Here is a 23,069-nt window from a genome sequence, read left to right as displayed (position 1 = left end):
TCTTACAGGTCACATAGATCACTTCAATTCATCAGCTTGCCCTTCATTTGAACCCTGGTGGCACAGATGAAAGAACAGTATTATTAAACCCACCATCTGATCTCCCATCCCAGATCACTTCCTTGTTGCAAGTGTTAAGCTTTAATAATATTGCTCTGAATCAATCCTAGAACAATTCAACTGCAAAAATGGATACTCACTACAATTCATGGCAATCAAAGTCTAATACAATATCAGAAGTGTTATCATTCAATTAGAATTGAAAAAGCATACTAATAAACTGCTTACCTTTCTGTACATCCCGATCAAGCACCTCATCAAACAATTTTTCCTGCACTGATGGTGGCAGGTCCTCAACATCTGCAAGAGACAACAAGCCAAACTGCATCATACTATCCAACAATGGAATCCACTTGTCCACCATCTGCCCCCAAAGTTCACTACCCATTCACAAAAGGACTGTTATTTCAAGATGTATAATGTGATTATTACGCCACATCAAATGCTTAAAGTAGATCCATTGTAATTTCGAGAATGAAATTTATTAATATAAAACAGAAGAAAGAGGAGACGACCATATGCCCCTTCAGCCTGCTCAGCCATTCAAGGGAGTCAGGGATGATCTTCTATCTGAACTCCACTTTTCTGTCCCTTCCCTGTATCTCTTGATACCTTTATTGCCCAGCCAATCTCGGTTTTGAATATACTCAAATCACTGAGCATCATCAACCCTCTGATGGTGGTTCAGGGGTAGAGGATTCCAAGGGTTCATGACCCTTAGTAAAGGGGTTTCTCATCTCAGTCCTACATAGCCAATCCCTAATCCAGAACTCTGACTCCTCGTTCTAGACAGGCGAAGGGGTATCTATCCCCAGTGTCCTGGCCAACATATATCCCTTAATCTGTATCACCCTGCCGTTTTTTAAAAATTAATTCACGGGATGTAGGCATCGCTGGTCAGCATTTATTGTCCATTCCCAATTGCCCTTGTTCAGAGAGCATTTTAAGAGTCAACCACATTGCTGTGGGTCTGGAGAATCGGACGCATGTTTAATGGGGCTCAGAATCAGTCCCAGGAGTGTTCCTGACAGACTTTGTTCCACAGCCCCATGATAGCCTCAGAGCTCGCAACCCCACTCACAGTTTGGGAACCCCTGCTTTAGAGGGTGCAGAAAAGACTTACAGGAATGGTTCCAGGGCTGAGAGACTCCAGTTACATGAACAGACTGCAGAAGCTGAGTTTGTTCTCCTTAGGGAAGGTTGAGAGGTTGATAGATGTGTTCAAAATCACAAAAGGTCTAGATAGAAACTGTTTCCATTGGCAGAAGAGTCGAGAACCAGAGGATGCTGATTGGCAAAGGAACCAACGGTGACATGAGGGAAAGCTTTTTTTTAAAAAAACACAGCAAATAGTCAGGATCTGGAATGTATTGCCTCTGCGGTGAAGGCAGTTACAATCAGGGCTTTCCAAAGTAGTTGGATGGGAGAGGTGATGGCATAGTGGTATTGTTGCTAGAGTAAAAAATTCAGAGACCCAGGGTAACGCTCTGGGGACCCGGGTTCAAATCCTGCCACGGTAGATGGTGGAATTTGAATTTTTTTTTAAATCTGAAAATAAAAGGCTAATGATGACCAACGTGACCATGAAACCATTGTTGAGTGTTGTAAAAACTCATATGGTTCACTACTGTCCTTTAGGGAAGGAAATCAGTTGTCCTTAATCTGGCCTACATGTGGTTGACTCTTAACAATCACATCCCATGAATGAATAAAAAAATAGACCTGGAGAAAATTTGCAGGAGAGTGTGCGATAACTATTCTATATTATTGAGGTTGTTTTAAAATGAGTAATTTTCAGCTTATGCAGACATTGTTAGTCCATCTTGGGCAGTGTTGCAGTGTCATCAAACATGCATTGAATTCAAGCCTGAGCTAATATGGTCCTACTTCAAAAATGACTAGGCAATAATATTGCACTTTTTGGTGCAAATGAAGCATGGAGTTCCTAACTGACTGCGGTTTATGATACAAATCATGAGTTAAATTTTAAGTCAGTGGCCCAATTTTCAGACAGGATCCATAAGTCATTTTTGAATGATCTAGTTGCATAGCAACGAAGTGAAAAATCTGACCTTGTTGGGGTAATGTTGCAAGCTGACAGTTTGGCTCACCCTCCTTTAATGGAAAAGGTAGGATTCTACATTCAAGGTTGATAATCTAACCAACAGTAAATTGGATAATAAAATCACAGATTTTAGATGAATAATAAACTGTGTTGATGAGTGCGTAATCTCTACCAACTTGTTTATGAAACCTTCTGTTGACTTATTTCAAAATGTAATGTGTAAAGTGTGATACAGAAATGTAAGTGTAATTTTAAAAATGCTTATTGAAAGCTTAATATGTATTAAAATATTATGTAAAGACTTTAGGCAAAATATGCAGTTTCTCCTAGGAGGTTTGGTCAAGAAATAAAAATGATAGGCACAGTACTTAAAAAAACCAAAGGTTACATTTGGAATTCATTTACGGGATGTGGGCGTAGCTGACTAGGCCAGCATTAATTGTCCATCCCTAAATGCCCTTGAGAATGTGGCGATGGGTTGCATTCTTGAACCGCTGCTGTCCACGTAGCATAGGTACACTCCCTGTTAAGGGAGGGAGTTCCAGGATTTTGACCCAGTGACAGTGAAGAAACGGCGATATATTTCCAAGTCAGGATGGCGAGTGGCTTGGAAGGGAACTTCCCAATGGAACCCCTTGTCCTTCGAGTTGGTAGCAGTCATGAGTTTGGAAGATGCTGCCTAAGGAGCCGTGGTGAGGTTCTGCAGTGCACCTTGTAGTGCTGCCACTGTTCGGTGGAGGTGGGAGTGAATGTTTGTGGAAGGGGTGCCATTCAAGCGACTGCTTTGTCCTGGATGGTGTCAAGCTTGAGTGTTGATGGAGCTGCACTCATCCAGGCAAGTGGGGAGTATTCCATCACACTCCTGACTTGTGCCCTGTAGGTGGTGGACAGGCTTTGGAGAGTCAGGTGGTGAGTTACTCGTCGCAGAATTCCTAGCCTCTGACCTGCTCTTGTAGCCTGTGTTTATATGGTTTGTCCAGTTCAGTTTCTGGTCAATGGTAACTATGTTGATAGTGGAGGATTCAGTGATGGTAATGCCACTGAATGTCAAGGGGCGATGGTTAGACTCTCTCTTGTTGGAGATGATCATTGCCTGGCACTTGCGTAACCCAAATGTTATTTGCCATTTGTCAGCCCAAGCCTGGATATTGTCCAGGTCTTGCTGCATTTGGACATGGACTGCTTCAGTGTCTGAGGAGTCGCGAATGGTGCTGAAAATTGTGCAGTGAACATCCCCACTTCTAACTTTATGATGGAAGGAGGGTCATTGATGAAGCAACTGAAGATGGTTGGGCCTAGGACACTACCCTGAAGAACTCCTGCAGTGATATCCTGGAACTGAGATGATCAACCTCCAACAACCATAACCATCTTTCTTTGTGCTAGGTATGACTCCAACCAGTGGAACGTTTTCCCCCCGATTCTCATTGACTCCAGTTTTGCTAGGGCTCCTTGATGCCACACTTAGTCAAATGCTGCATTGATGTCAAGGGCAGTCATTCTCACCTCACCTCTGGAGTTCAGCTCTTTTGTCCATTTTGAACCAAGGCTGCAATGAGGTCAGGAGCCGACTGACCCTGACGGAATCCAAACTGAGCAGTGAGCAGGTTACTACGAAGCAAGTGACACTTGATAGTGCTGTTGATGACCCTTTCCATCACTTTACTGATGATCAAGAGTAGGCTGATAGGGCAGCAATTGACCGGGTTGGATTTGTCCTGCTTTGTGTGTACAGAACATTGTGTGGGCAATTTTCCACATAGCCGGATATATTTGCGGTACAAATAGCTATATTTTAGAAATTGGAAGTCCTGTTAATAATTTCAAAGCCCATTAACCAGTTGAAGCTTTCAACTGGTACTCAAATTTTTAGTCAAGGACTACACTTTCGGGAAACAGCAAATATGCTTTCAGTCAGAAATCCAATGTGTGATTCAAGAGAAACATTGTTTGAATCAATTTTCCTAATTGAGCTGGTATATTAAAAAAACACAGGTGCTGAACTTACAATTCCACACTAGCTAGTGAAAGCAGCCCACCGAATGGTTTTAACAAACTTATAAACTCAGCCAAACATTCTTCTACTTCACATCTATTGCGTGCAATTCTGGTCGCCACATTACCAGAAGGATATGGAGGCGTTGGAGAGGGTGCGGAGGAGGTTTACCAGGATGCTGCCTGGTCTGGAGGTTATTAGCTATGAGGAGAGGTTGGAGAAACTCGGATTGTTCTCACTAGAGCGACAGAGATTAAGGGGCGACTTGATAGAAGTTTACACAATTATGAGTGGCATGGACAGAGTAGATAGTCAGAAGCTTTTTCCTAGGGTGGAAGAGCCAATTACTAGGGGACATAGATTTAAGGTGAGAGGAGAAAACTATAGAGGAGATGTGCGGGGCAAGTTTTTTTACGCAGAGGGTAGTGAGTGTCTGAAATTCGCTGCCAGAGGAGGTGGTGGAAGCAGGTAGGATAGTGGTGTTTAAGAGGCAGCTTGACAAATACATGAATAGGATGGGAATAGAGGGATACGGACCCCAGAAGTGCAAAATGTTTTAGTTGACGGGCAATATGATTGGTGCAGGCTTGGAGGGCCAAAGGGCCTGTTCCTGTGCTGTACTTTTCTTTGTTCTATCTCTGGACTATAGCACGGTTCACAGGAAGATAATTTGTGAAACAAACCAGATGTCAGCGTAGATGTCATTGAAGAACTTTGCTCCTAATGGAAGGGCAATCATGTTTTTGCACCAACAAGCACATTAAGCATACCAATAAGATTAATTTTATTACTATCATCTCTACGGAGATCAGCTTCTCCAGAAAAATGATAAGCATTAGAACATTAAAACAAGAATAGGCCATTCAATCCTTTGAGCATCTTCTGCTATTCATGGCTGATCCGCATCTTAACTCCATCCATGCGCCTTGGCTCCACATCCTTATATACCCTTGTCTCGTAAAAAATCCAATCTCAGATTTAAGATTATTAATCGAGTTAGTAACTAACAGCTTCTTGTGGGAAACAATTCCACGATTATACCACCTTTGTATGAAGTGTTTCTTAGCTTCTCTCCTGAGTGGGCTGGCTCTGATTTTAAGGTTATGTTCTGTGCTGGACTCCCCAACCAGCAGAAGTTTCTCTCCATCTTTCTCATCAATTCCTTTCAACATTCTTAAAACTTCAATCAAATTACCCTTGACTTTCCATGTGCCAGGGAATACAAACCAAGTTTGTGTAATCTCTCCTCAATCTAACCCTTGGAGCCCCGGTAACATTCTGGTGAATTTGCACTGCACTCTTTCTAAAGCTAATACATCCTTCCGAAGGTGCACTGCCCAGATCTGTACACAGTACTCTAGATGTGATCTCACCAAGCCTTTACACAACTGCAGCAAAACTTCCTCCCTTTACATTCTAAGCCCTCTTTTCAAAAAGGTCATCACTTCATTAGCCTGATTATCTTCAGTGCCCATTTTAGTGGTCTGTGATTATGGAGGACCACAGCCTCTTTAGATGTCCTCTGTTCCTAGGTTTTCACAATTTAAATAATAATCTATCTTTTCTGATCCAAAATGACTGATCTTACACGTGCCTGCATTGAAACCTATCTGCCACAATTTCACCCACTCACTTTAACACTGTATTTGTAATTTTATGCGGCTGTCTACACTACTTACTATACTACCAATATCTGCATCATCAGTAATATTGAATAAATTGTTCTCTGTTGTCATAGATGTCATTAATATTGACAAGTTGAGGTCACATCCAAGCTTCTTGTGGGATACCATTAGTTATTAACTTCCAATTAGAGTACATACCCGTTATACCTACTCTGTCAATTGCCGAACTAATCACCTAACCAAGTCAGTAGTTTACCATCAATTCATGAGCTTTAATTACAGCCAACAATATCTTATGTGGAACCATATCAAATGCCTCCCAGATGTCCATACAAAACTACATCCATAGGCATTCCTGAGTTTACTATTTTAGTTACTTCCTCAGAAAATTCAACTAGGCTTGTCTAACTTTTACAAATCCATGTTGACTTTCCCTACCCAGCTCAAATGTTCTGCCCTTAATTACAGAGCCCAATAACTCCTCACAACAGATATTTGACGAATAGGTCTATATTTTCCAGTTTTCTCTGTCCTTTCTTAAATAATGAAGTTATATTTACAAGTTCTCAAATCTAGAAAGGAAAAATTCCTGATGCAGCTGTGGAAAATTATAGCTAAAGCATCTGCAATTTCTTCACCTGCTTCCTCTGAAGCTTTGGGGTGGAAACCATCAGATCCTAGGGATTTGAGAGTTTTGTGTCTTTTTTCCTCATACTGTTTAACCCAGAGCCTCAGAAACTGGAGCAGAAATTCAAATGCTGGAAAACTAAATGAACAGCATTCTGACCTGATTAAAATCACCTGAAGTGAAGACACAGGGGGAGATCGCCTGAAAGAAGCTCCATTGCAGAATTGGAAGCAGAAAGGCCGAAGAAAAAAGCGTCACTATGCAGCTGAGGACTCCACAAGGTTTGGTGGGGGTCCATTGTGAATACCCAGAGATTGCAGAGTCAAAGGACCTGGCAGGGGTGAGCAAAACAATTCATTCCAAGCCAGGACTAATTTAAAAAGCTTCAGTGCTGAAAATAAAGTCAGAGACTTGAGGTGGGGAGAAGGGGTAGCATGATCATAATGTAAATACGTTGGGTAAAGACTTGTGGGAATAAAATTTTTTTAAGAAGCGAAGTTGGTTTGAGAGGCCTACTTCTAATTTGTATGTTTTCCTCTTGCGTTAACTTTAGTGAGTTCCAGCTCTTGATTCATTAATTTCCCTGGAATGTCAGGAATCCTCTACTGCGAAGGCTGACAAAAAATATTTATTCAACAAGTCTACAATTTCCTTATTTTCATTTGAATTACCTGCGTTGGCTCTTAAAAAGGTCCACATTACTCTTTGGCTACCTTTTCTCTTCAATAAAATTCTAAAAGCCATGTTAATCTTCATATCCCTCAAGTTTCTTTTTACATTCCTTTCCGCAACTCTTACTATCTTTTGTCTTCCTTTCCTGTTCTTTATTTCTCTCCCTGTACCATGGATTCACAATATTGTTACAACCCCAGTAGAGAACGATAACTTGTAAAAAAAAAATTCGAACTTCCAGTTAGTAGCTGAAAGGATAACATGACAAGAGTTCACATTTAAGACTTTTACTATAACACTTGACTAAAAGCATTGACTAAACACTATTTTAGTAAGCAACTTATACTTCAAACCACAGAACAGAACTTTTCCTTTTTAACTTTTAGCACAACCAAGAAAATTCACTTTGCAAGTATTTCACACTGTCCTTCAAGCAGACATTCAATTCTTCCACAAACAGTCCATAACGATTCTTAGCTCTTGGGGGTTTACTTCCAATCTTTTCCTTTCCCAGCCTGGAAACTTTTAACTCCAGAACTGCCTTTCATGATGTGGATTTTCCTGGAGACTTCTCTCCAGCTAAAGCTAGGCAAATCTTCCAGCCTCTCTTTAACTTTTCATGAATTTGGTCTTTCCAATCAGAGTGCGAGCCCCCACCCACATTCCTGCATGGTGAACCACAGCGTCTTGCTGCCAATAGTTACACTCCCTTCCCAGATCCCAGCAGAGTAACCTTATGAGTGTTTTCAGGGATATCTTAGAAACGCTGACCCTTTCAAAGACCTTCTCCATGGCAACATGAATCACCGGTTTTCTATCCAGGTAGGGATGCTTGATTAGCTATCCTTGAGACCCCAGCTCTCTTATCTTAGGAGTAAATGGACATTTTAAAATATAACTGTTTACAATCTGACATTCTCAACACTTTCCTGGAGACTTCAGAAACTCAGTCTATCCACTGCTGGAGAGAATGGTAGCAGCCTGTGCGCTAAGTCCTTGCACCTTCTGCCCAGTAAAACAACCTGGGTCCCTTTAATCTCTAACAATCAAACCACCCAGGCTGGCTGTCAAGCAGACTTCAGAACAAATCATATATGACCCCCCTTTAAACTTACCTTATGATTGTTTTGGGACTGCGCCTTTAATTTATAGGCTTCATAATTGCAACACTATTCCTTGTGTTTTTGCATGCTCTTCCTTCTGTTATATGCTGCTCACCTCTTTTGATGAGCAAGACTGTTTTATTTGGCAGGAGCAACTCTTTCCCCTTCAGGAGACAATGTTGTATTAAGATAAATTACATTTTCAACACCCTACAATATTCATCTGTAGATTTACCTAATAAGTTTTGACCAGTTTACTGCAATTGGAATTCTGCTCTTTCTCTGCTACTCTTTTTCTAAAAAAAACCTTAAAACTATCATTTGTAATCAAATTAATATTCCCAAGTTTGCAGATGACACAAAACAAGATAGAAGTGAGAGTTTTGAGGAGGATGCAAAGACACCTCAAGGAGATTTGGAGAGGCTAAACGAGTGGGCAAAAATTTGGCAGATGGAATACGATGTGGAGAAATGTGAGGTTATCCACTTTGGTAGGCAAAAATAGAAATAGAATGTTATTTAATTGGTGAGAGGCTGGGAAGTGTTGAGCTCCAAAGAAACTTGGGTGTCCTTGTTCATGAGTCACTAAACCAACATGCAGGTACAGCAAGCAATTAAGGCGGCAAATAGCACATTGGCCTTTATTACAAAAGGATTTGGGTATAGGAGTAAAGGTGTCTTACTGCAATTATATAGAGCCTTGGTGAAACTGAACCTCAAGCACAGTTTTGGTCTCCTTACCCAAGGAAAGATATATTTGCCATTGAGGGAGTGCAATGCAGGTTCACTAAATTAATTCCTTGGATGCTGTGATTCTTCTATGAGAAAAGATAAGTACACTGGGCCTTTATTCTCTAGAGTTTAGAAGAATGAGAGGTGATATTATTCAAGCATACAAAATTCTTACAGCTCGACAGGGTAAACGCAGGGATGATGTTTCCCTTGGCTTTGTGCATGTGCGTGTGAGGTGGGGGGGGCTAGAACCAGGGATGACAGTCTCAGAATAAGTTTCAGGCCATTTAGGTCTGAGATGAGGAGGAATTACTTCATTCAGAGGGTGGTGAATCTTTGGAATTCTCTGCCCCAGAGGCTGTGAAGGCTCAGTCATTGAATATGTTCAAGACTGGGATTGATAGGTTTCTAGATATTAAAAATATCAAGAGTTACAGGAATAGCGCAGGAAAAATGATGAAGATGATCAGCCATGATTTCATTGAATGGCAGAGTGGGTTTGAAGGGCTGAATGGCCTACTCCTGCTCCTATTTTTATGTTATGTTCTTATTTATATTGTTCCTGACTGAGCCCTCCCACCCACACTCATTTATTAGTTTAAAGTTCTTTTTATCCTGCTTATCCTTTCCACGAGTAGCCCAGTTGGGATGGAACTTGTCCCAATAGTACATTGAGCTCCATAATTGTTGCCTTATCCATTTAATGGGCAGGTACTCTAATAATTGTTCCCTTCTACAATAAAAACAAAAGATGCTGCAAATACCTAACAGATCAGGCAGCATCTGTGGAGAGAAACAGAGTTAACGTTTCAGGTCGAGGTGACCTTTCATCAGCTCCCTATCCCTGTACTACTGCTAGTGTCCCATGAAATGGAACCCCTCCTCCTCACACCAGTGCTTTAGCCAATTGTTCACCTTCCTGATCTGCCCCAATGCCAGTTAGCATGTGGCTCAGATTACCATCGGTGAAGGCCCGCTTTTTAAAGTTAACTCCCAGCTCCTGATACTCTCTCAGCAGCATCTCCTTTTCCTTCCCCATCTAATTGGTCCAGACAGGGACTATTGCAACTTGACCTTACCCCTTTCTCTCTAAATTCTTTTCCAGCCACACTGAGATAATCCTTACTCTCACATACTTTGGGACACTAGTGTGGCTGCAGAGAATGCCATCTATCCTGAAATTTGTTGAATCCCTTTTAACTACCTTCCCCAGTCCTACTCCTGTTCCTCAAAAGTATCAAGCACATTGTGCCTGCTGGGACAACACTGTGTGCGAACTGTTATTCAATCTCTCCTCAGTTCCTCATCTCTTAACTGAATCATACATTCCTTTTCTCACACTTGTGCTTTCCTGTGGCAATACTCAAGAATTCCTACCCCTCTCTTGTATCTCTAAATCACACACTCCAACTAAGGGGCAGGGTTTTCCTGCGAGCTTCAGGAACCCAACATAGTGACCAAACTAGGATCCCAAGCTCACACTTGTGGGGAGCCAGACTAGGGGAACTATTTTTCCCTGCAGGTGGCCTCCTAATTGGTCGCCTTCATGCTTTCCGTCCTACTAAGGAAGGAGGCACCCTCGGGGGCGTAAAGATAATTAAATATTTGAAGGGAAAGCAGAAGAGCCGTCAGAGAAGAGGGAAAATCCCTCCGACTGTATCATTGGGGCCATGGGGATGTCTTCCCTGCCTGCTGCCCCCTTTTGGGGCAAAGATCCTCCACATCCATTGCATCGGCCACCTCCACATGCAGCAGGGGGCTATTTGTTGCTGGCAAAATGCCAGTAGTGCCACAAAATTGCACCTAATTGGGGCCTTATCCATTTAATGGGCAGGTGCTCTGTTTCACAGGCCACCACTGGAAAACTTCAGGAATGTGCCAAGACAGCCCTCCAAAATGGCATCCTGCTATTTTTCTGCCAGCCCCACAAGAGGCTGAGAAAATTCAGTCCAAGAATCCAAGCATTTCCTGAAGGTGTGGCGATCAGCGTCAGAACCACTGTCCAAAGCTTCCATACACACTCAGTCTGGACAGAGGCTGCATTGTGTTCTACTTATTTCTTTGTTAGTAGTGATTAAAGTCTCTAACTATAATAGAATTACAAAATTTATTATATTTAGCAGATGGATCTAGCTTAATTTCCAATTAATTTGTATCAATTAATCCTGTTTATTAACTTTTAGGGTCCTTTACTTTTTATTATTTATATATTACCAGATTCCTTTATGTTGGTGGTTCTATATATTCATTTTAAAGCTGACATCTAATTACTGATTATTTGTACATTTACTTAATTGTGGTTTCCCTTGGTTTAAATTATTTAACATCTACTTTCCACATTCCTGGCAACCTTTCATAATTCACTCCCAGAAACCATGTGCATCTATTGTTTGCCCTGTATGCACATTCCACATGTTGCAGAAACACTGTTTAGCAAGGAAAACTAAACCCATCCAAGTTTTGATGGCACGATTTCCTTAGATACATTATTTTTTAACCCCATCTTTAATCCCAGTTTATCTGCTGCTGAAACCCTCAACCATTCGGTTACCTCAGATTCTATTGTTTTAATGTGCCAACCGCTCATCTCCCAATCTCCATAAACTGGAGCTCATCTAAATCTCCACTGCCCATAACTCAGCCCACACTAAGTCCGTTACCCATCGCCCAGTGCTTGATCACCTACATTGGTTCCCAGACCAATGCCTCAAATTAAAATTATCCCCATGTTCATGGCCTTGCCCTCTCTTTCTCTAACCTCCTGCAACACAAGACGCTCCAAGAACTCTAGGGTTCGCCAACCATGCACCACCACTCCCATCACCCCAACATTGGCAACTGTTCCTTCAGCCATCTCTGACTGAAACGAGTTCCCTATCTAAACCTCTCTCTCCCCCCAATGCCCCCCTTTAAAATTAAACTTACCACTTTGACAAGATTTTAGTCACCTATCCCAATATCTCCTTATATGGTTCAATTTGCCAATTTTTGTATTATTGCAGTCCTGTGATATGCCTTAGGGCATCATCCTACATTAAAAAGATGCTTTACAAATTTGTTTTGTTGCCTTTGAGGCCTACAGATACATCCAGAGACAATGACAGACGTCAAAAGTTATCCTTTGGTCACTACTTACTATATTGAGACAGCTGAATAAAATGGAATTGAGAGCAAACATTAATTTTCCCAAGCATTTTACCAAAAAGCTCTGGTTAATGACCACCTCTACAAATGAACTTCTATACACAAGGGAACAAATTCTCGTCAAACATCTTTCTAAGGGACAATTTCAAAAGCGGTATAAAATTTCACCACTGGTAATGCATTCTCACTTTCAGGACTTGTGTTTACAATTTCAGCAACTAGTTTAAACACAGCCTTTGTAGTAAAATTTGTATTAAAACTTGTATACTAGTGTTCTAAAATGAGTTAATTTCTTAGTGGAGCAGCTATTGCTTCGAAAAGCACACTAAAAATAAATGCTCCATTTACTCAGCAGCTCAGCTATAGTCAGCAAAAGCAGCATAAAGTCAGCAAGTACCATGTCAACTACTGATTTTCAGTTGTTTATCTAGAAATGAAAGCTAAAAAAGTGGACGTTAAGAGGAATTGTTTCCCAATATGGAATTTGAAAATAAGCTCAATGTTGTCCCATGATGCCACATTCATACATATCTTGCCCTGCTAAATGGCAAGATAAACCTGCCAGTGGTGGGAACATTGGAACTCATCAATTCCTTGGATGGTAGTGGGAACAGTAAAGAAATGCAATGTCAGGGGAGAAGAACCACATCTCCTCACTGTGAGCAATAAATTGACATTTTGATGATGTAAAGGTATTAATATGCTTATTTAACCTAACACATTATATCAGTGCTAAATTGCAAGAGTGCAAAGTTACAACCATTTGCTATCATTAAAATGACTAATACTTCCATTTTATTTAAAAGGTTTTAAATTTGCCTGGTACATGGTATTTGTTATACATAATAGCACATGACTCCAAAAAGTATCATGGGAACAGATAAATCACCCAAGATAGCTGGAGAACAACAAAAAAAAATCCCACAAGGTTAAAACCCTTCACTTCTCCCTTGTGGCACTAATAGACTTGAGGAAAATGTTTTCAAGTACTCCTCTATGCTTCAACTTCACTTTTTTGCAAAATATAGAGGGATATATGCAATGGGAAAGCAAAGGCCTTCTACTCCTTTGTCATCCAGTGGCCTTATTGTACATCAGAGATTAAGGTGAAGCACAGCTCTTTTGCAGAGTAAAACCAAGAGTCATTTTCTCCCTTGTCATACCAGCTATCCTTCAGGCCTTTGAGATTGCCAATTTAGTACCATATTAGGAGCACTTTTGGGTTATGGCCTCACACCTAGCAGCTTTGACCCAATTCCTGCTAACGCTCAAGTCATTGACAACTTGACAATTATTGAAAGGGGTCTTTATCACAACAATCTGGCATGGATTCATAAACATGCCCTGGGTTGTTTTTTTTTAAAACTCATTCATGGGATGTTGTCGTCTCTGGTAAGGCCAACATTTATTACTCATCCTCAATTGCCAATGTGAAGTTGATGATGAGCCACTTTCTTGAATACAACAGGGTGGCTTGTTAGGGCATTTCATAGGGCATTTAAGAATCAACCACATTGTGTGGCTTGAGTCACATACACACCAGGTCTGATAAGGACAGCACACTTCCTTCCCTAGAAAGATATCAGTGAATCAGTTGGGGGTTTGTATGTCAATCAGGTAGTTACATGGCCACTCTTACTCATACTAGCTTTTTCTTCCAAGTTTATACAATTACCTGAATTTAAATTCCTCAGTTGCTGTGGTGGGATTTGAACTCATCTCCAAATCATTAGTCTAAACCTCCGGATTACCAGTCCATTGACATAAGTACTTCTGCACTCTGGCCAATGCATTAAACTCTTATTAGAAATGCATTTTCACAAAATTGCACCACAAACCTGCGGACAGCTATATCAAAAGCGAGTGAAGCATCAACATCTACGAATCATTCCACTACACACACCATGCCAAACATTTCTGGTACTTAATGTCTACTGCCCATGGATAATCTTTTGAAATGTACTGCATTTGCTGAAGTGAGAACTTTGCTTCACTACCAGTCCATTCTTTTACTTCTGATAGAAATAGATTACAAGAATAAATTAAAGAATAAGCCTCCAGAGCTCAAGGTGGGATATGCACCAAGCCTCCACTGACTTCAGAAAAAACTGGACAATGTAGGATCTCTGTAAGTAGAGTGAACAAACAGTGGAAGACCTTTCTTTGTCTTATAATTTGACTTTATTGATTTGCACCCATTTTGTAGGTTGGCTGTACATTCACTCTTTCCCTAGTTTCCTCCCCCACCTCAACAACATTTTGGTTGATAAATAATAGTTGTGACACTGACCATTTTTCAATGTTTAAATACAATACATCATGGCAATTCCTGTCTTTGTACTGAGATCACCATAAACAAAGCGAAGTAGCAAGTCTGCAAACACTTATTGTTGCACTTGCATGTTGCTTTCTCAACTTCACCCACTTCAGGCGAAGAAGCTAATCAAACCTATCCCATCTTGCATTAACCTTTGGAGAAATATTTAATTATTTCTGCAAATAGCTCAAACTAAAGTATAAATGTGGTTCTGCTCATTAGGAGAATTCAATGTTGATTCCTACCCCATTTATATGGCTGCTCAGCTTAAAATTATACATTTGGAAATATAGTTTTCAAGAGCGAAATAAATCAACCCTACTTTTGTATACATTGTATATGCAGTGACGTTATGGAAGTCACTGGACTAATAATGCAGAGACCCAGGGTAATGCGCTGGGGTCCCAGGTTTGAATCCTACCATGGCAGATGGTGGAATTTGAATTCAATAATATAAAAATACCCAATCTGGCCTACATCTGACTCCAGGTCACAGCAATGTAGTTAACTCTTAAGTGCCCCTGAAATAGCATAGCAAGTCACTCAGTTGTACAGAAAATTGGGATAAGGAATGAAACCGGATGGACCACATGGCATCGACCTAGGCACTGGAAACGATGGCAAACTCAGCCCTGTCGATCCTGCAAAGTCCTCCTTACTAACAACTGGGGGCTTGTGCCAAAATTGGGAGAGCTGTCTCACAGGCTGACATAGGCATACTCTCAGAATCATACCTTACAGATAATGTCCCAGGCGCCACCATCGCTGGGTATGTCCTGTCCCACTGGCAGGACAGACCCACCAGAGATGGCGGCACAGTGGTACACAGTTCGGAGGGAGTTGCCCTGGGAGCTCTCTCGGACTCCGGACCCCATGAAGTTTCATGGTATCAGGTCAAACATGGGCAAGGAAACCTTCTGCTGATTACCACATCCCGCCCTCCCTCAGCTGATGAATCAGTACTCCTCCATGTTGATCACCACTTCGAGGAAGCACTGAGGGTGGGAAGGGCACGGAATGTACTCTGGGTGGGAGATTTCTCCAGAAGTCGCTCAGTAGCACCACTCAAGACTGAGCTGGCTGAGTCCTAAAAGACATAGCTGCTAGGCTGTGTCTGCAGCAGGTGGCGAGGGAAGAACAAATATACTTGACCACATTCTCACCAACCTGCCTGCTGCAGATGCATCTGCCCGTTGCAGTACTGATAGAAGTGACCACCACATAGTCCTTGTGGAGACCAAGTCCCGTCTTCACTTTGAGGATACCTTCCATTGTATTTCTTTTTTAAAGTTTATTCTTTGATGGGATGTGGGCATCGCAGGTAAGGCCAGCATTCTTTGCCCTTCCCTAAGTGCCCTTGACCTAAGTGGCTTGCCACACAATTTCAGAGAGCTGTTAAGAGTCAAGCACATTTCTATGGCTCTAGAGTTACATAGGCCAGACCGGATGAGGATGCCAGATTTCCTACCCTACAGGGCATTATAGTACCCTAAAATAATTTTTACAGATTTAAATTGCACCAGCTGCCATGGTGGGTTTTGAACCTTTATGCCACAGCATTAGCCTGAGCTTCTGTTCAATGACAGTACTACTATGTCACCTTCTCCCCCTACCACTGTGCTAAATGGGATAGATTTCTAACAGATCTAGCAACTCAAGACTGGGCAACCATGAGGCAATTTGGACCATCAGCAGCAGTAGAGTTGTCTAAAACCACAATCTGTAACCTCATGGCCTGGCATATCCTCCACTCTGCCATTCCCAACAGGCCAGGAGTTCAAGTCCGTTCAATGAGGTGCAGAAGGGCATGCCAGGAGAAACACCAGGCATACCTAAAATGAGGTCTCAACCTGGTGAAGCTACACACAAGATTACTTGCTTACCAAACAGTGTAAGGAGCAAGTGGTAGACAGAGCTAAATGATTCCACAACCAACGGATCAGATCTAGGCACAGCAGTCATGCCACATGTAGCTGTGAATGGTGGTGCACAATTAAACAACTCACTGGAAGAGGCAGTTCCACAAGTATCCCCATCCTCAATGATGGGGGAGTTGAGCACATCTGTGTAAAAGATAAGGCTGAAGCATTTGCAACAATTTTCAGCCAGAAATGCTGAGTGATTGACGATATCAGCCTCCCCCAGAGGTCCCCAGCATCACAGATGTCAGTCCAGCCAATTTGAATCACTCCACATGATATCGAGAAACGGCTGATGGCAATGGATACTATAAAGGCAATGGGCCTTGACATAATTCCAGCAATAGTACTAAAGGCCTATGCTCCAGAACTTGCCGCACCCCTAGCCAAGCTGTTCCAGTACAGCTACAGCACTGATATCTACCCAGCTATGCGGAAAATTGCCACAAAGGTAGGACATATCCAAACCAGCCAATTATCAGCCCATCAGTCTATTCTCGATCAACAGCGAAGTGATGGAAGGAGTCATCAACGGTGCTATCAAGCGGCACTTGTTTTGTAATAACCTACTCAGTGGCACTCAGTTTGGGTTCCGACAGGGCCACTCAGCTCCTGACCTCATTACAGCCTTGGTTCAAACGTGGACAAAAGAGCTGAACTCCAGAGGCGAGGTGAGAGTGACTGCCCTTGACATCAAGGCAGCATTTGACCAAGTGTGGCATCAAGGAGCAAAACTGGAGTCAATGGGAATCAGGGGTTAAACTCTCCACTGGTTGGAGTCATAAACAGCACATAGGAAGATGGTTGCGGTTGTTGGAGGTCCATCATCTCAGCTCCAGGACATCACTGCAGGAGCTCCTCAGGGTAGTGTCCTCAGCCTAACCATCTTCAGCTGCTTCATCAATGACCTTCCTTCCATCATAAGGTCAGAAGTGGGGATGTTCACTGATGATTGTACGAAGTGTAGCACCATTCATGACTCCTCAGATACTGATGTCCAAATGCAGCAAGCCCTGAACAAAACCTAGGCCAGGACTGACAAGTGACAAGTAACATTTGTGCCACACAAGTGACCGGCAATGATCATCTCCAACAAGAGAATCTAACCATCATCGCTTAACAGTCATGGAATTACCATCACTGAATCCCCAACTAACAACATCCTAGGAGTTACCATCGGCCAGAAACTGAACTGGACTAGCCATATAAATACTGTGGCTACAAGAGGTCAGAGGCTCGGAATCCTGCGGCTAGTAACTCACCTCCTGACTTCCCAAAGCCTATCAACCATCTACAAGATGTAAGTAAGGAGTGTGATGGAATACTCTCCAATTGCTTGCATGAGTACAGCTCCAACAACACTCAAGAAGCTTGACACCATCCAGGACAGAGCAGCCCGCTTGATTGTTTGTGGACGGGGTGCCATTCACTCCCTCCACCTGGACCGACGCACAGTGACAGCAGTGTTTCCATCTACAAGGTGCACTGCAGGAACTCACCAAGGCTCATTAGATAGCACCTTTCAAACTCACGACCGCTAACATATAGAAGAACAGGGCAGCAGACACGTGGGGCCACCATCACCTGCAAGTTCCCCTCCAGGCCCCACACTATCCTGGCTTGGAAATATATCACCATTGCTTCACTGTTGATGGGTCAAAATCCTGGAGGTCCCTCCCTAATAGCACATGGACAGCAGCAGTTCAAGGCAACTCACCATCAACTTCTCAAGGGCAATTAGGGATGCGTAATAAATGCTGGGCTAGCCAGTGATGCCCACATCCCATGAATGAATAAAAAAACTGTAAGAACTAAGAAATAGGCACAGGATCAGGTCATACAGCCCCACTAAGGCTCCTCTGTCATTCAACGTGATCATAGCTCACCTTAAGCCTCAGCTCCACTTTCCCAACTGCTCCCAATGTAAAAAGCATAATTCTGCCAACTATAGATAGGGTCATACAAAAGGAGGCCATTCAGCCTGCCATGTTGATGTTCACTCTTTGAAAGAGGTGTGCAATTCAGTTCCACCTGCCAGCTTACTTCCCATAAACCTGAAAATTAGTTCTCTTCAAATACATGTCTAGTTGCCTTGAAAGTTATGGAATTTGATTCCAGGTGTTTACTCCAGATCTAACAACTCTGAAAAAAATCTCTCATTCCCCCCCATAGAACCATAGAAAAGTTACAGCACAGAAAGAGGCCATTCAGCCCATCGTGTCTATGACAGCCGGAAAAAAAACTTGCTGCCCATTCCAATCCTACCTTTCAGCACCCGGTCCATAGCCTTTCAAGTTACACTTTAGGTGCAGTTCCAGGTGCCTTTTAAATGAGTTGCGGGTTTCTGCCTCCACCACCAAACCAGGCAGGGAATTCCAAACACCCATCACCCTCTGGGTGAAGTAATATTTCCTCATGCTCCCTCTAATCCTTTAACCGATCACGTTAAATCTGTGCGCCCTGGTATTTGACTTCTATGCTTGGGGAAACAGGGCAGTCCTGTCTATCTAGGCCCCACAATCAGGTCACCCCTCAGCCGCCTCAGTTCCAAGGAAAACAATGCCAGCCTTTCCAATCTTTCCTCCTAGCTGCAATTTTCAAGCCCTGTCAACATTCTTGTAAACCTCTTCTGTACTTTCTCCAGAGCTGTAATGTAGCTACCAGAACTGTACACAAAATTCAAGCTGTGGCCTAACCAACGTTTTATACAGTTCCATCATTTGTATTCTATACCTCATCCAATAAAGGAAAGCATTCCATGTGCTTTCTTGACCACCTTATCCACCTGTCTGCTACCTTCAGGGTCCTGTGGACATGCACTCCAAGGTTTCTCACTTCCTCTACCCCTCCCAATATCCTCCATTTATTGTGTATTCCCTAGTTTTGTTTGCCCTCCCCAAATGCATTACCTCACACTTCTCTGGATTGAATTCCATCTGCCACTTTCTTGCCCACTCAACCAAACCATTGATATCATCCTGGAGACAACAGCTATCCATTTCACTATCAACTACATGGCCAATTTTTGTATCATATGCAAATTTCCCAATCATGCCACCCACATTTAAGTCATTAATATATACAAGCAGCAAGGACCCCAACATCCAGCCCTGTGGAATGCCACTGGAAACAGTTTTCCATTCACAAAAAATATCCATCGACCATTGCCCTTTGTTTCCTGTCACTGAGTCAATTTGAGATCCAACTCACCACATTCCCCTGTAACCTATGGGCTTTTACTTTTCTGACCAGTCTGCCATGTGGGACCTTGTCAAATGCCTTACTGAAATCCATGCAGACAACATCCTCTGCATTAAGCTCATCAATCCTCCTTGCCACTTGCTCAAAAAATTCAATTAAATTAGTAAGACACGACCTTCCCCTAACAAAGCTAATTGACTAATGGGAAACAAAGCAGCAGGTTAGCGTGTCGGGGGGTGGATTCAACTTCATGGAAAATTATGAAAAAACTGAAAAGAAAGGAGAGCCCAGGAGAGGCTATTAAAGTCTCCAGAACACAAAATAGGACGGGGCTAGGAATCTAACTTCAAGCACATCAGATAAAGGGATGACAATTAGAAAGGGGACGGGAAATACAGGACTGAAGGTGTTGTATCTGAATGCACGCAGTATACGAAATAAGGTAAATGAGCTTGTGGCGCAGATTAAAATTAGCAGGTATGATGTGATGGGCATCACGGAGACATGGTTGCAAGGGGATCAGGACTGGGAGCTAAATATGCAAGGATATACATCCTATCGAAAAGATAGGCAGGTTGGCAGAGGGGGTGGGATTGCTTTGTTAGTAAGAAATGAAATTAAATCGATAGCAAGAAATGAAGTAGGGTCAGATGATGTAGAATCTGTGTGGGTAGAGTTGAGGAACCGCAAAGGTAAAAAAACCATAATGGGAGTTACGTACAGACAGTTATGAACAGTAGTCAGGATGTGGGACACAAGATACACCAGGAGATAGAAAAGGCGTGTAAGAAAGGCAAGGTTACAGTAATCATGGGGGATTTCAATATGCAGGTAGACTGGGAAAATCAGGTTGGTAGTGGATCCCAAGAAAAGGAATTTGTGGAATGTCTACGAGATGGTTTTTGTAGCAGCTTGTGGTGGAGCCCACTAGGGAACAGGCAATTCTAGATTTAGTGATGTGTAATGAGGCAGATTTGATAAGGGAGCTTAAGGTGAAGGAACCCTTAGGAGGAAGTGACCATAATATGATAGAATTTACCCTGCAATTTGAGAGGAAAAAGCTGGAATCAGATGTAACGGTATTACAGTTGAATAAAGGCAACTACAGAGGCATGAGGGAGGAGCTGGCCAGAATTGACTGGGAGATGAGCCTAGCAGGAAAGACAGTGGAACAGCAATTGCAGGAGTTTCTGGGAGTAATTTGGGAGACATAGCAAAAATTCATCCCTAGGAAGAAGAAGCTTACTAAAGGGAGGACGAGGCAACCATGGCTGACAAGGGAAGTCAGGGACAGCATTAAAGCTAAAGAGAAAGCATACAATGCGGCGAAGAGCAGTCAGAAACCAGGGGATTGGGAAGCCTACAAAGACCAACAGAGGACAACTAAAAAAGAAATAAGGAGGGAGAAAATTAAATGTGAGGGTAAACTAGCCAGTAATATAAAAGAAGATTGCAAGAGTTTTTTTTAGATATATAAAGGGTAAGAGAGAGAGGCAAAAGTGGACATTGGGCCGCTGGAAAATGACGCTGGAGAAGTAGTAGTGGAGAACAAAGAAATGGCGGAGAAACTGAATAGGTACTTTGCATCAGTCTTCACGGTGGAAGACACGAGTAACATCCCCAAAGTTCAAGAGAGTCGGGGGGCAGAGCTGAGAATGGTGGCCATTACCAAGGAGAAGGTGCTAGGAAAACTGAAAGATCTGAAGGTGGATAAATCACCTGGACCAGATGGATTACACCCCAGAGTTCTGAAGGAGATAGCTGAAGAGATAGTAGAGGCGTTAGTGGTGATCTTTCAGGAATCACTCAAGTCAGGGAGGGTCCCAGAGGACTGGAAAATTGCTAATGTAACCCCCCTGTTTAAGAAGGGAGTGAGGCAAAAGACGGGAAATTACAAGCCGATTAGCCTGAACTCTGTCGTTGGTAAGATTTTAGAGTCCATTATTAAGGATGAGATTTCAGAATACTTGGAAGTGTATGGTAAAATAGGGCAAAGTCAGCATGGTTTCATCAAAGGGAGGTCATGCCTGACAAATCTGTTAGAATTCTTTGAGTAGGTAATGAGTAGGTTAGACAAAGGAGAGCCAATGGATGTTATTTACTTGGACTTCCAGAAGGCCTTTGACAAGGTGCCGCACAGGAGGCTGCTCAGTAAGATAAGAGCCCATGGTGTTAGAGGTAAGGTACTAGCATGGATAGAAGATTGGCTGTCTGGCAGGAGGCAGAGAGTGGGGATAAGGGGGTCCTTCTCAGGATGGCAGCCGGTGACTAGTGGAGTTCCACAGGGGTCAGTGTTGGGACCACAACTTTTCACTTTATACATTAATGATCTAGATGAAGTAACTGAGGGCATCCTGGCTAAGTTTGCAGATGATACAAAGATAGGTGGAGGGACAGGTAGTATTGAGGAGGCGGGGAGGCTGCAGAAGGATTTGGACAGGTTAGGAGAATGGGCAAAGAAGTGGCAGATGGAATACAACGTGGGGAAGTGTGAGGTCATTCGCTTTGGTAGGAAGAATAGAGGCATAGACTATTTTCTAAATGGGGAGAGAATTCAGAAATCTGGAGTGCAAAGGGATTTGGGAGTCCTAGTCCAGGATTCTCTTAAGGTTAACTTGCAGGTTGAGTCGGTAGTTAGGAAGGCAAATGCAATGTTGGCATTTATTTCGAGAGGATTAGAATATAAAAGCAGGGATGTGCTGCTGAGGCTTTATAAGGCTCTGGTTAGACCACATTTAGAATATTGTGAGCAATTTTGGGCCCTGTATCTCAGGAAGGATGTTCTGGTCCTGGAGAGGGTCCAGAGGAGGCTCAGGAGAACGATCCCAGGAATGAAAGGCTTAACGTATGAGGAACGTTTGAGGACTCTGGGTCTATACTCGATGGAATTTAGAAGGATGAGGGGGGGGGATCTGATTGAAACTTACAGAATACTGAAAGGCCTGGATAGAGTGGACGTGGGGAAGATGTTTCCACTAGTAGGAGAGACTAGGACCCGAGGGCACAGCCTCAGAGTAAAGGGAAGACCTTTTAGAACAGAGATGAGGAGAAACTTCTTTAGCCAGAGAGTGGTGAATCTATGGAATTCATTGCCACAGAAGGCTGTGGAGGCCAGGTCATTGAGTGTATTTAAGACCGAGATAGATAGGTTCTTGATTGGGGATCAAAGGTTACGGGGAGAATGGGGTTGAGAAACTTATCAGCCATGATTGAATGGCGGAGTAGACTCGATGGGCCGAATGGCCTAATTTCTGCTCCTATGTCTTATGGTCTTAAGGTAAAGCCACGCTGACTATCCCCAATTAATCCGTTTCTTTCTAAGTGACAGTTTATCCTGTCTCTCAGAATTGATTCTAATAATTTGCCTACCAGCAAAGTCAGACTGACCAGCCTATAATTATTTGGCCTATCCCTCACAACCTTTTTAAATAATGGTACAATGTTTGTAGACTTCCAATCCTCTGGTACCTTGCCTGTATCTAGTGAGGATTAGAAAACAATCCTCAGAGCATCCGCTATTCCTCTCTGGCTTCTTTTCAACAGCCTGGGATACAATCCATCCGGCCCTGATGATTTATCCACCTTCAAGGATGCCACTACCTCCAAT

At 42.6% G+C, this 23,069-nt stretch overlaps 1 protein-coding gene across 2 annotated transcripts in view; it reads right to left on the bottom strand.

Moving 5' to 3' along the window:
- Positions 1 to 23,069, bottom strand: part of LOC144694437 (ubiquitin thioesterase ZRANB1) — a 92,590-nt gene that overhangs the window by 29,622 nt on the left and 39,899 nt on the right. For both annotated transcript variants that reach the window (XM_078564848.1, XM_078564849.1), the window contains one exon: positions 289 to 360. In XM_078564848.1, the coding sequence (XP_078420974.1) occupies positions 289 to 360 (72 nt within the window). The remainder of the gene's footprint in view (positions 1 to 288; positions 361 to 23,069) is intronic.

Source organism: Cetorhinus maximus, chromosome 20, assembly GCF_964194155.1.
Source record: "Cetorhinus maximus chromosome 20, sCetMax3.hap1.1, whole genome shotgun sequence".
In the NCBI taxonomy this organism is placed as follows: domain Eukaryota; kingdom Metazoa; phylum Chordata; class Chondrichthyes; order Lamniformes; family Cetorhinidae; genus Cetorhinus; species Cetorhinus maximus.
Note: the sequence above shows the minus strand (reverse complement) of the source record. Positions and strands in the feature narration are given on the sequence as shown.